General features: G+C 35.0%; 1 protein-coding gene across 1 annotated transcript in view; it reads right to left on the bottom strand.

The window, feature by feature from the left end:
- Window positions 1-12,600, bottom strand: part of npc1l1 (NPC1-like 1) — a 16,297-nt gene extending 3,697 nt beyond the window's left edge. The window contains exons 1-15 of the mRNA XM_016569193.1: window positions 12,388-12,600; window positions 9,953-11,270; window positions 8,913-9,177; window positions 7,784-7,884; window positions 7,527-7,699; window positions 7,314-7,442; window positions 6,521-6,703; window positions 5,673-5,787; window positions 5,069-5,334; window positions 4,347-4,436; window positions 4,015-4,205; window positions 2,632-2,759; window positions 2,362-2,491; window positions 2,224-2,279; window positions 936-1,086 (exon numbers count right to left, since the gene is read on the bottom strand). Of these exons, the coding sequence (XP_016424679.1) occupies window positions 936-1,086; window positions 2,224-2,279; window positions 2,362-2,491; window positions 2,632-2,759; window positions 4,015-4,205; window positions 4,347-4,436; window positions 5,069-5,334; window positions 5,673-5,787; window positions 6,521-6,703; window positions 7,314-7,442; window positions 7,527-7,699; window positions 7,784-7,884; window positions 8,913-9,177; window positions 9,953-11,270; window positions 12,388-12,447 (3,356 nt within the window). The 5' untranslated portion in view covers window positions 12,448-12,600. The remainder of the gene's footprint in view (window positions 1-935; window positions 1,087-2,223; window positions 2,280-2,361; window positions 2,492-2,631; window positions 2,760-4,014; window positions 4,206-4,346; window positions 4,437-5,068; window positions 5,335-5,672; window positions 5,788-6,520; window positions 6,704-7,313; window positions 7,443-7,526; window positions 7,700-7,783; window positions 7,885-8,912; window positions 9,178-9,952; window positions 11,271-12,387) is intronic.
- Window positions 12,601-13,824: the final 1,224 nt, after the last annotated feature.

The following is a 13,824-nucleotide window of genomic DNA, read 5'->3' as shown; positions in this document are numbered from 1 at the left end:
CCTATAATGTATAATATAATATACTTCAAAAGGATTCACTTAAGTGTGAACTCAACATAATGTTTTTGGATACCCACTTCCATATTATTTGCAATTAAATGAAAATGTATTATAGTTTAAATTCATATTAAACACAATTGGTTGAACTTAAGAGTGCTTTTTGACATAGGTAGAACTTAAGTGCATCTTTTGATGGAATTTCATAATTATTTCTATTTGAAATATGGTTAAACTGTACTGCCGAAAGGACTGACTATTTCTATTGAACTTGTATGTCATGTATTTAAATATATTTGTAATTACACATTTGTAATGATGAAGTTGCAATTTAGTACATTTGAAATATATTAACTTTAAATGTGACGTTGAATAACACACTATAGTTAAAATGAAGTAATAAATCAAGTACTTTACAAGTGCTTTAGCATGTAAGTGAACACAAATAGATGATCAAAAACTGATGATTTAAAATGCATTTTAACAGTAAAACTTTTAATCTGACAATTTTGCAAAGTGCACTTTTTAAAGGTGTAGTTAAGAGACCTCTCAAAGTACACTTAAGTGGCCTTTTATTTAATATATTTTCTGCAAGTAGAGTTTATTAAAAATATACTTTTTAGATTTTAAGTACACTACAAACTGCACATGCATTTAAATTAAGCGCACTTCTTTTTCACTGGTGCCACCTTTAAAATAGGTGCGTGACATCCCTGCTATACAAAATATATTCCATCCTGTAGTTGAAAGAAAAATATGAAGTAGCTCTAGGATCCGTGATGCTGTTTTGCAATTTATTAAGTAGCTCAAGGACACGTTATCATTCAATGGGATTACATGAACTGATTATTGCTTCTTATCTTATCCGGAAGAAGAAGCAGCAAGGGTGAGGATGGTAAATGTAGTAAGATAAGGGAGGATTAGAAGTGGACACCTACGTGTAAGGGAAGACCTCAAAGTCTTGAGAGGTGCCTGTGACGTTCCTCATGGTCATTGTGATATTATGTGCCAGTTCTCTGGCTTTCTCCAGCGCTGCCGTGAACTCCTGCGAGTTGACCAGAGGAGTGTGGTAGGCCATGAACCGAGACGCTGAAAAACGAAGAGATGCCATAATGAATCAAACACTTACATGTGTTTTATATGAGCTGTTTGTAGGCCCCAAACCCTGGAAGACAGTTAGCATTTTAGCGAGTAGCGGGCTTCAGTTTATGAGTAAACTAGGGTCTATGGCTTTGTCACGTTTTATTCTTTAACATAAATTACAGTCATACCTCAAACATTATGAACAAGTCACTAAATAAGGGCTACAACTACCACAAGGATGTGAGTTTACTTGCTTGACAACAACTGTTCTAGTCGTTGTAGCTTAGCAACTTTTTAGCAACATAGCTTATTTCTAGTTTCAAGAGTTGTGTTGTGATATGACAGTGTTTAACTGATGTTATAGAGCAAAACATTAAAGTTTCATAAAGTAATATTAACAACAAACTTTACTCATAAACCAGAAACTGCTGTTCTTAAATTGATGATGGAAACTAATGCAAAATAGCCTACAAATTGACATCATGACTGAACAGTTCTATAGAACAGTGATTTTCAACCGTTTTGACTACAAGTTTCCCCATTGTTCACAACAATACTTAAAGGCCTCATGACTTTTCAAGCTGTTCATAATTTACTGGAGAATTAAGGATAAGGAATCTTGGTAACACTTTACAATAAGTTTCATTAGTTGACATTAGTTAACTACTTTAGTTAACATGAACTAAGCATGAACAATACTTCTACAGCATTTATTAATCTTAGATAATGTTAATTTTTTACATTTACTAATGCATTATTAAAATCAAAAGTTGTGCTTGTTAACATTAGTTAATGCACTGTGAATTAACATGGACTAACAATGAACGACTGCATTTTCATTAATTAACATTAACCAAGATTAATAAATACTGTAATAAATGTATTGTTCATTGTTTGTTCATGTTAGTTAATATATTAACTAATGGAACCTTATTGTAAAGTGTTACCAGAATCTTTTAAAAGTATTTTATGCTTGGCATAACTAGAAAAATTTATATTCATTCTAAAAATGCCCAAATAATTTTTCATAAACCATTTCCAGGTCTAGAAATAATATTATTAAAATTAGGCTACTGGTTGAGAACCACTGCTATAGAAGGTGAATGCAAATTGTTACACATACAATTCATTCATGCATCTCACCTATTATTTCCCCAGTTTCGTCTCTAACCACAGCTTTATCATAAGCTCCCAAACCACTGGAAATGAAACCATAATCATGAACATGCTTTATTCTAAACATTCATTCTGTTCAATCTTTCAGGTGGTTGCTTTTCTTACCCTTTTGGACACTGTAGGTCAGGTCTGTTGCTAAGAAAGTCTGGCAGAAATCTGTTAAAATTTTCAACACTAGGTCGCAGAACCCCATTTTCGGGTACACTGATACACTTCTTGGTACAGATGAAGAAACCTGTCAAAAAAAGTTTATAATTAGTTCTCTAAGAATGTTGCATTGAAACACACACACACACACACACACACACACACACACACACAAAATAAACAACAAGGCTTTATATGTTAACTGCTAAATTATATAGAAACACTTACTCTCATTGGCAGGACAAAATTCATCTTTGTTTGGGCCAGCCGTATAGATACGACAACATTTAGATCCAGGGTTCAGCCAATCAATATAGTCATCCACCCAGGAGGATGCTGGGATAGCCAAGTAAGATCTAGAGCAATCAGCAAGATTTTAGTTTTGATCAGCAGCTTAAAAAAAAAGTAAGTCTCACTTAAACATTTTTTTTATGAATTTCATTTTTTAAACAAAATATCAAATTAAGTGTCATCTGCAAGCAAAGTATTCTCACGACATAAACATGCACTTCCATTCAAAAGTTATTTTTTTTTCTAAAAGTAATTAATACTTTTACTCAGCAAGCCAAAGACACATTAAACTGATTTATAGTAACACTAAATTTTTTTACAGTACATTGTTACAAAAGGTTCCATTTCAAATAAATGCTGTTCTTTTGAACTTTATATTCATCAAAGAATCCTGAAAAAAAGGAATCTAATTTTCACAAAATATTAAGCAGCACAATTGCTTCCAACATTGATAATACACTCTAAAAAATGCTGGGTTAAATACAACCCAGTGCTGGGTAAAATAGGGACAAACCCAGCAATTGGGTTGTTTTGGCCCAGCGGTTTAGTTAAATGTTTAACCCAACCTTCTGGGTAGTAACCCAACTGCTGGGTCAAAACAACCCAATTGCTGGGTTTGTCCCTATTTTACCCAGCACTTGGTTGTATTTAACCCAGCATTTTTTAGAGTGTAATAAGAAATTATTCTTGAGCACCAAGTTAGCATACTAGAATCATTACTGAAGGATCATAATGTGAATAATGTGACACTGAGTAATTGCTACTGAAAATTCAGCTTTGCCATCACAGCAATACATTATGCTTTAAAATATATTCAAATAGAAAAAATATTTTAAATTGTAATCATTTTTCACAATATTACAGTTGTTAATGCATTTTTGATTAAATAAATGCAGCCTTGGTCTTTCAAAAACTAAAAAAAAACTTAAAAAAAATAATAATTCTAACTCCAAACTTTTGAAGGGTAGTGCATAATATGACACAATAGCTCATAGTTTATCTGGCTCTTTACCAATATTATAAAAGCTCTGTGTGACTTGGCATTTTATTTTACCATTTTAATTAGTAAAGAATTCATGAACTGTAAGTAATAGGTAAAGAAAATGAGGTAAAGTAGTGCTACCAGACCACCGAATATATAAGTAAATTGGTGCTAACATCTGATTTTTGTATTTACAGACTATAATTAAGGCCAAAATGTATACAATTACATTGCAAAAACAACTTTAGTTATATTTAAATAATGTATATTTTACACTTACTGTAAGTTTACATTTACAGATTACATAGAGTGCTTTTATATAGATATATAAGACTTACTGCTCAGGGTATTCAGTGGCGTATCGGATCTTCTGGGTGAAAGAGAACTGGTCACATCCCACACTGGAACACACTGCATTTATGCCCTCCTCACTGGTGAAATTGAACCCTTTGGTCGTGATAAAATACGTGGGCACACCAACTTCAAAATACTTATAGAGGTATGCGAAGTAGTCCAACATGTAGGAGTCCTGATAATGTTTACACATAGACAAAGAGAGAAAGTCAACACTCTAACTTAATATTCAATAACTGGAAGGTTTTTTAATTTGCATTTTGGCATAATTGGTCATTTTTATTGGCAGGCTAGTAGAGTAAACTTGTGTACTTACAGATGGCATGGCCAGTTCCTGATTTAAGCCCACTTTTACATGGAACATGAGGAACACACAGGCACAGAAAATCACAAGGAACACCACCATCTAAGAGAACAAGACATAATAAGATTAAACTATCACTAATTTGTTCATATAAGAGCATATAAAGGACAGAAAATCTCCCAGTTACAATCATAATATCAACTTTTTTTAGAAAGCGATAAAATAGAATTCTGTGAATGGGTGTTTCCCAACAATGGGCACTTTTAGCCACATTTACTAGTTTTACATTGTAAATGTATATTTATTGGAATAAAATGTCTTCCTTTGTTCTGTTAAAGTTATATGTAAAATATAAATTTATTTTATGTATTTATGTGTCAAAATGGTTGGCTGTGTTAAGAATTATGCTAAGGACAACTAAGGTACAAAACTAAGGTAACAACAGTACAAAATGTAAATAAATTTCAACAAAAAAACGTAAATGTTTTTTTTTTTATTATAATTTTTAGATTATTATATTAAACATATTACTTTTATTTTCATATTTTATGGGACAAAGGAAAATCCATAAAATCCCTAGATCAGTAATTCACTATAAATGAATTTTCCAAGTTTCATGTGAAAAGAAAAATTATATTGAAATCTGTTGGTTAATAAAAGTCCACGCTGGGACATAAAAGTGCTTGTAATTGAAGAAACATGCTAATACCAATGTTGGTGAAATAGGAACGTACCACTAATACCCTGCTGACAGGGTTGAGCAGTGCAGGGGCGTAGTATTTTTTCATTAATGGGAGCAGGACGCCCTGGTTGGGTTTGGATGGGTGTGGAGTTTTCACAGTAACGCAGCAAGCTATCTCACACCGGTTTGCATCTTGACGCCGAGCGTCAAGTGAGAGCAGAGCCACAAAGGCAGTCATCTGTAGAATGAAGTCCATGAGCACAGCCAGTGCTGCGTACAGGGCAAAAGACCTCACTGCTGGCATAGTGCTCAAAGCACCTGCAAAGAGACAGTAAGGGTGTGTTTAATCAGTCGTATATATATTTCCTCATAGATGGAATGAATCTGAACCCACTGACTGCATTAAATATGACTCATTCAGGAGCGAAAGTACATTATTGGCTGTACTATACATGAATCATATCTCTCTTTAATTAGGATGGTACATATCTACTGCATCAGGTCTCGCTGACATGCACAAGTGAGTAAAGGTCAGGCAATATAATAAATGTTCCTGATTTATATCCATATTTGGATTTGAAAATTAGATTTTTTTTCTCTCTTGTACTTGTTTTTATGGATTAAAGTAGAGTTTGAGATCAGTTGGAGATTCTCACCCAGAAAGAAACAAACAGATTCAGACAAACTGCAAAGCAGCATGCTGGGAGCCACATTTCCAAGAACTCTCCCAATCTGTTCCTCCCTCTTCTCTCCTGGTCTGCGCATATCTCTCTGATAGAGATTAAACATAGAAAAGACAGGAAGAAAGCATGTTTTATGAAATTATAGCGATAGTAGTAGATACATACAGTAATATCTTTAAGTTCTAAAATAGAATATAATGGAAGATATACGCTACCATTTAAAAGTTTGGGGTTGGTAAGATATATATATATATATATATATATACAGTATATATACACACACACACACACACACACACACACAATTTTGCATTTATTTGATTGATAATGAAGTAAAAACAAGTCTCTTTGAATATATTTTAAAATGTTATTTATTCCTGTGATGGTAAAGCTGAATTTTCAGCATCATTACTCCAGTCTTCAGTGTCACATGATCCTTCAGAAATCATTCTAATATGCTGATTTGCTGCTCAAGAAATATTTCATATTGTTATCACAGTTGAAAACAGCTGCTTAATATTTAAATTACAAGGATATGCTTTCTTAGGATTCTTTGATGAATAGGAAATTCAAAAGAACAGCATTTATTTTAAATATATTTTTTGTAACGTTATGTCTTTACTGTCATTTATTATTCCTTTAATTGCAGACTAAAAGTACTAATTTATTTCCAAAAAATCTAACTGACCCAAAGTTTTGAATGGTAGAGTAGAATGGTGACTAAGAAAAGTGAGTTAAGAGCAACGTACAGATAGCTGACCCTAGAATGTCAGTAAGGCAAGGAAAAAATGTTTTAAGAAAACTCCATAAACTCAACAAACCTGATATTCCAGAACAAAAATGAAGATGTTATCAGCTCCCACAGCAAGCACAAGGAAGGGTACGACCTGCAGAATGACCAGTGAGGACGGAAACCCAATCCAGGCATAGAAACCCATTGAGGCCATGACAGAGCAGCCAACCACCAGAATACCACCCAGTCCAACCAAGAACTTTGAGTCTACCTATGAAAACAATAATATCACCTTGTCAAAATAGGCCAATGGGTAGCTCATCTGAGATACTTTTGTATGTGTTTCATCTAAAAATATTTTCTTCTTTTTCTTCTTCTAGTAATAATAATAATACAATTTGCTTATCAGCTCTTTATAGCACTCAATGACGACACTTTTATAAAACTTTTATAATTATTATTAATGACACTTTTACAACCTCATTTCATAGATATTCTGTAATATTTAACAATATTTAAAAGGACCATTTTAAAAAGATTGAAGTGAAGTGAAAAAAAAACCCCAGAAATTTTTAAAAGAGTTAAAACATTTTAAAAATGGTCACTATTTATATTAGATGCAATATTTTAGTATTGTTAACAAAATCATTATTTATAACTAATAACATCTACGTATATCTATTCTTTAATTGATAACTATTAGTAGGCCTGGACTATTTTAATCAAGAAAGTATTGATTCGATTGCTCAGAACACACTTAAAACATGCTGGAGTTTCCATTAGGCCTTTATTTTAAGAAAATAATTGCTTCTTCCTTTATTCCCGTTATCAGAAATGAGGAAATTCCCAGTAAGCCATTAACCACTCTGTTACGCACTCACCAGGATACGCTTCCAGGATGTATATTCCCCAAGAGCCACGGCTATGTAGAGGAAGATGACAGCATAGCTTATCATGAATATGGGGATATCCTCTGCAGTCGTTCTGTTAATCTCATCCTCCAAAGACCTCTGCAGAGCACCAGACAGTTCGATTATGAGACTGTAAACACTGACATCTTTGATCATTACAGCATATGGTCAACAGAGTCTCACCTCAGCCATGTAGGCAAATGTGAAGTTTGTGTTTGGGTTTTTCTGGTATTCCTGCACAATCTCAAGGAACCTTCGTTCCCACTCTTCAGCCACCTTAAATTTAACATCAGTTCGTGCATAATTGTTTAGGGAGAAGGTAAGGATCAGGGCTTCAGCAGTGGTGTATTCCTCATCTGAAAATGTAATGGAAAGCCAAAGTCAGCCCAGTGAATCTTCAAGATAGTGGTGAAATGTTAGCCACCAGATTTGTGTCTTACTCTCATATCCTCCTACAGCCAGGAAGGGGAAGACAGGGCCTCCATAATCTGCCATACAACTCATGCCAAGAGCTGTGATGTCTTTAAATGATAATGGAGAGCTGCGGGCAAGCATAATATATTTATGTTTTGTGTGATATTGTTTTTATAATACAGCTCAATAAACAAGAATAATTGAGTAACTTACATTTTAGACACAATATTGGCAGTAACTTTGTCTATTTTATCACCAATGAAAACACTTTCATTCAAATGGTAGCATTTTGTTCTTGATTGAATCAGCGTTTTAGAACAATCTAGTTGGTTGAGTGAATGATTCAATGACTCTCCTATGAATACAGTAACTGATTTCGAAATAGCATACTACTCTTACCATTTCTTTTATTATTATAGTAGTGTTATGCTAATATGCTAGATAGGAGCCACTCACTGGCTGTGTCTGAATAGGTATACTTCCCTACTACATAGTAAACAGTATGTGAAAAGTGTAATATGTTTGAATTCACAGTATTCATAAACCAGTAGGCACAAAGTATATTAGCCTATTGCCCGGATGACCTGCCACTTCGGACGAGACAGTTTACTATCCCATGAGGCCACATAAGAGGATTTGTGAATGATTGTGTAGCGACGTAACTTACGCTGGTAGGTCACATTATAATGACAACATGAAGAATGTAGTACATCCGGATTACATTAATAAGGCACACATTCAATATAGAAAACAGTTTTTTTAAACATTCGAAAGGTACATACTTATTCAAAACAAGTAGGCTACCTTTGGCAATTTTGGATGGAGCCTAGCATACTAGTATACTAATCTTACTATTTCTGACATATAAAGCTTTTATGTAGATTTTGTATTAGTATATTACTAGCCTAATAGTATGCTACAAATTACGAATTGAGCCTGTTCTTATTTTGTTCCTGAATTAATTATGTTACTGAATCAATTGGTGAGCAAATGATTCAATGACTCACTCATAAGGAGTCACTTGTCGCCACCTACTGGCTTAACAATGTAACCTACGTACATCCTGTCTGCCTGAAAAATCTCTGCGTACAAATCGTGCAGTCTCAAATGTTAGGTGGGTAATGCGACAACTACAGATATAGATATCTGACTTACTTAACACAGTAGATGAAATGGTCCCTCCAATCCACCTCCTTAGTCACGCCGAGTTCTGTCATATTTGCTTTGGCGTTCAGGTTATCCATGCTATTTTGGAAGTATTGCGGTAGACTGTTGACAGCGCAGTCTGTTAAAGAGGGGTTGTCTGGATTGAGTGGCGCATAGCAAACATCTTTAAGGCTTGCAGTGCGGTTTAGTTCATCTGACCATAATTCAATTGCTTGGATTTTCTGCTGAAGCTCCAACAGCTCAATGATCAAATCTGTGTGAAAGAAACATACACAATATATTTTAATATGACTGAAACTTAAGCATCGCTGCTTAAAACGATTAGGACTAAATGGTTATGACAAAAACATAAATGTCGGTTATTGCTCTTGATATTGCAATTCCACATCCTTTACGTAAGCTACACATCCAAACTTAAGCTTCACAGTGTTTCTCTTGGTAGCATAAAAAAAGTTCGAATTTTGGATGAAATATATACAGAAAACTAGTGATGGCCGCTTTGAAACGCTGCTTAATAAAGCTTCGAAAAATGTATGAATCTTTTGTTTCGAATCAGTGTTTCGGATAGCGACTCAAACTGGCCAAGTCACGTGATTTCAACAAACGCTGCTTTGTTACGTTAAAAAATGTCCGTGGTTTGATGAGTTGATCTGGTGAACACATGAACAGTGTAATGGAGTTTTAATGACAAAAACGTGTGTATTATAGAAAAATTTAGAGTAAAAATTAAGCCCTCTCAAAAAACACAAACAAAACAATAACTACTATAATCTAATGGATGAACATACACTTCGAGTAGCTAAATAACTAATGGATTGAACCAAGTTTCTGCTCTATTTTTTTTGTCTTTTTCGATTTATCATTTTTTCTTTGGTGAACATAGGCTACTGAAAAAAAATCTGTTGCTACTTCTGTTATATTGTGAAAGTAGATCTAAAGTATGCTTTTGACACTTTCATGACTAGTTAATTTAGACAACCACACAGATTTTTATTTGACCAAATAGTGGAAAAACTAGGTAATATCACCTTTAGAGATGATACCACTGAAGTTCTGTTCGCCAAAGAGTAAGGAGTCATAGTAGTGACTGGGCCTGTCCGGAGCGGTCAGGATCAGCTGATTGGTGCGGTAAAATGGATCAAAATTTGCATCATGGAAGGCCTTCTCACGCATGGCACGACTTTGGGGCGCTGACCAGAGCTGGACAGGATCTGTGGTGAGTTCTATGTCTTTTATTCCCACTGCGAATGCCAACACAACCACCAGGCAGACTGGGAGCACTATCAGAGGATATCGTGCCATTATGGTTCCCCAGGTCTGGAAAAGAGATCCCAGGAATTCCTGAGTGGCAAGACTGGCTTTATCAGAGCACGTAACATCTTTAGGACTGATTTTACGTTCAATCTCATTTTCGTTCTGGTCCTTGGTGTTCTTGACCTTCCGAGCGCCCTTTGACTTTTGGTAGTGGATAGTGTACTCTAAAATTACATAACATATAAGAAGGAGAAGGATGCAGGAGAAGACTATGATGCAGATGACAAGGACACCATCTAGCTGACCAATCATGAATGGTTCTGGTAAAGGCGGTGGCTGTGGAACAGCTGGACAGGATTGTTCGCAGTCCTGACAGGAACAGGCCTCGCCACCTGTCGGTGTCGTCTCGTTACAATTCAATGCTGTTCCTGCAAACAGAACCGCTCCTGGTGGGAGTCCAGCGGTCTGACCATCTGGCAAAAGCTTGAAGTTAATATCCAGAGGAGCCAGTCCATTGCTCGAGTCACCCTGGAAATCTAACCAGCGTTGCGGCGTGCACAGCGTTGCACCATAGCGACCACACATTGTGGCAATGGCATAGCCTCCGGTGGCTGGGATTCGTACGTTTTTGCAGGACCTAAACGATGCATCTGAGAAGCTGGTAGATACATAAGCCTCGTAACCCACCACAGCTTCCTTAACAATGCCAGTGGGTTGCGTGATGTTTGCGGTTTTCGTAATCTTTAAAATCTGACTTTGGTTGGGACTGCAGGTGGTGGCGCAGTGGATATGCGCAAAGTTGTCGGCGCAGGACGGGCAGCGGATCAGCACGGCTTTGGACAACGTCAAGCTGCTCTGTAGAGCAGTGAGCTGTCTGATGGAGCAGCAGGCCAGTGTTTCACCCTCACCATGGGCCAACATCGGGCACACGGATTTAAAAAGTTCATAGTGGTCTCCTGTCACGTTCACGGCTTTTCTGTAGTCCTTACAGGGTACCCTAGGGGGGATAAGAGCCCCCTCCACTGCAGGGTTTAGGCCACAGTCCTCATAAAATGAGCAGTAGCCTGGTTCATGCTGAGCACCTGTGAGAACCTGCAATAAACAGAGATACAATAGAAACATAAAGATATTTAGGTACTTCTCACGGTATCTTATAGATCTGCAATACTGAATCTTTAGCACATTTCAGAACTCAGTAATAATCTTTCTTTTGAGTTCAGATTTTTACAGTTTCCCTGCATTTATATATTCATTTAAAAAAAAAAAAATATTATAATTATTTAGAATTATAATTTACAACAATAATTTATTAGATTGATACTATAAGATGCACTAATATTAGTCAAATAACTTTTTTTACATTTACCATTCATAATAATTTATCTTTAATATAACAATAAAATTAAGAGGTAAATATGAAATAATTACACTTCTTTCTACAGAGGCCCCACACCTTTTAACCAATGAATTTACATTTGTTTTTTTTAAAGATGTTATTAATTTTTTATTAATTTTCCAAGTCTGGAATATTTTAATATTCTCTTCCATGACTGTGGAGGCCTGGGAAAAGCTTAAAACATGATCATAGTTTGTGCCTAAATATTTTCCAAGAAGACATTCCACAGTCAGAAAAAGTGTGGACATGATCATATGAGGTGAAATTTATTTTATATTCACAAAATGAGATAAATCTGAGGCGATTCACAAAAATTATTAACTAATTCACAAGTAAATAAAATGAGATAAGCAAATATACCATGAGAAATCTATTTTGTGTCACAGTTAAGGCCAGAAAGTGTTTAATAAAGCTAGAGATTGTGAAGTCTAGATGTATATCAATGGAAAAAGCGTAATGACAACTGATTTTAACCACAGTTTAACATGTTTTTACCATGTTTAAACCTGAAATCTTCATTTTTGTTAATTTACAGACAACTGTTCAGTCTGCAGTCTGCTGTAAATCCAAACGTATTTCAATATTTCATTATTGCGAAACACTTTAAATTTATTTGTAAATCAGTTATCAAACAAGGATCACTCTGACTCATGTTATTGATCCCTATCCCACAAATAAAGCATGGAAAATAACTACACAGTCACAGCCAAAACCCTTTACGTAGCAGTTTCTACATATTAAAACAAAACATGTTTTGCCGATGATTCTGTCACACAAAATTACACATAGAAAATATGTCAAGTGAAGACCTACCGTGCAAGTAGCAAGTGTAAACCATACGGACCATGTCCAGCTCTTTATCTGGAAATGCATTTCTCTTGTTGTCTTTGCACTTCTGTGTGTATGGAGTGTTAGTTCCAGTGGAGAGATGGAGGCAGGAGGATGTGGGGAGTTTCAGGTAGCAGAGAGATCTCTGCTCTACCTCTGCCTGTGCTGGTACTGTAAAGAAACAGGAGGAAATGAAAGGCTTTCTCACTCTCATTGGATAAACATAAGTGATACTGATGATGATCAGAGTCTTATCTGGCCTGATGTTTCCACCACCAACCAGAATGGACAAAAGCCAATCCAGCTCACTGATCATTAACTAGATGGCCAGACTAAACCAAAGGTGTGTTACTGACGCTATAGAACTTCGAAGGAACAAAACACACCCACCAAAACCTGATAACCCCCCGATGACTCTCATTAATAAAATGTGCATTAAACAATGGTCTGCATGACTGCAAAACAACGGCGGTTTTCTTTTTTCAGTGGTGCGGTTCTTAATCGTACACAATATATAACATGATATAGTCAATATTCTGTTTATATAGTCTATATTTAATTTTTTTGCTTGTTCTTGCTTTGTAAAAAAAAAAAAAAAATAATACATTTTTTTAAAAATAAACAAAAGTGCTAAGTGTTTAAAGTGCTGTTTTTCTTTTCTTGCAGTGCAGTTACCTAAGCATTTATCGGCAGAGAGCCTGTTGAAATACATTCAGTCAAGACCTCTGGAGAAGCTTTCATTAGCGCTGAAAAACAATTCAGACAGGTAAGATTTATGACACAAGACTGAAGAAGCATGTAGGTCTTGTTTGGCCATTTTTCATGTTTTTGATAGAAGTCTCTTATGCTCACCAAGGCTGCATTTGTTTGGTCAAAAATGTAGTAAAAGCAGCGCTATTGTGAAATATTATTACAATTTCAGATAACTGTGTTCTATTTGAATATATTTTAAAATATAATTTATTCCTGTGATGCAAAGCTGAATTATCAGCATCATTACTCCAGTCTTCAGTGTCACATGATCCTTCAGAAATTATTCTAATATACTGATTTGCTATAAACATTTCTTATTATTAACATTGTTTCAGGATTCTTTGATGAATTTAATGTTCAAAAGAACACTTATTTGAAATAGAAATCTTTTTTTAACATTATAAATGTCAATTAGAAACTGTCACTTTTGGTCAATTTAACGAACTGAACAAAAGTATTAATTTCTTTAAAAAATAATAATAAACTTACCCCTAACTTTTGAATTGTAGTGTACGTGACATTGTATGACTGCTAACAGGACTACCACAAAAAAAAAAAAAAAGAATTATATGATAATAAATCATATTAATCACATATTTCATGTCTATTGATTCTGATCATCTGTGGCATTTCCTCGGGCTTCTTAGTAGAAGTTTAAAACTAATCTAC

The sequence above is a fragment of the Sinocyclocheilus rhinocerous genome, unplaced genomic scaffold (genome assembly GCF_001515625.1).
Source record: "Sinocyclocheilus rhinocerous isolate Xijiao unplaced genomic scaffold, SAMN03320098_v1.1 scaffold20, whole genome shotgun sequence".
In the NCBI taxonomy this organism is placed as follows: domain Eukaryota; kingdom Metazoa; phylum Chordata; class Actinopteri; order Cypriniformes; family Cyprinidae; genus Sinocyclocheilus; species Sinocyclocheilus rhinocerous.
Note: the sequence above shows the minus strand (reverse complement) of the source record. Positions and strands in the feature narration are given on the sequence as shown.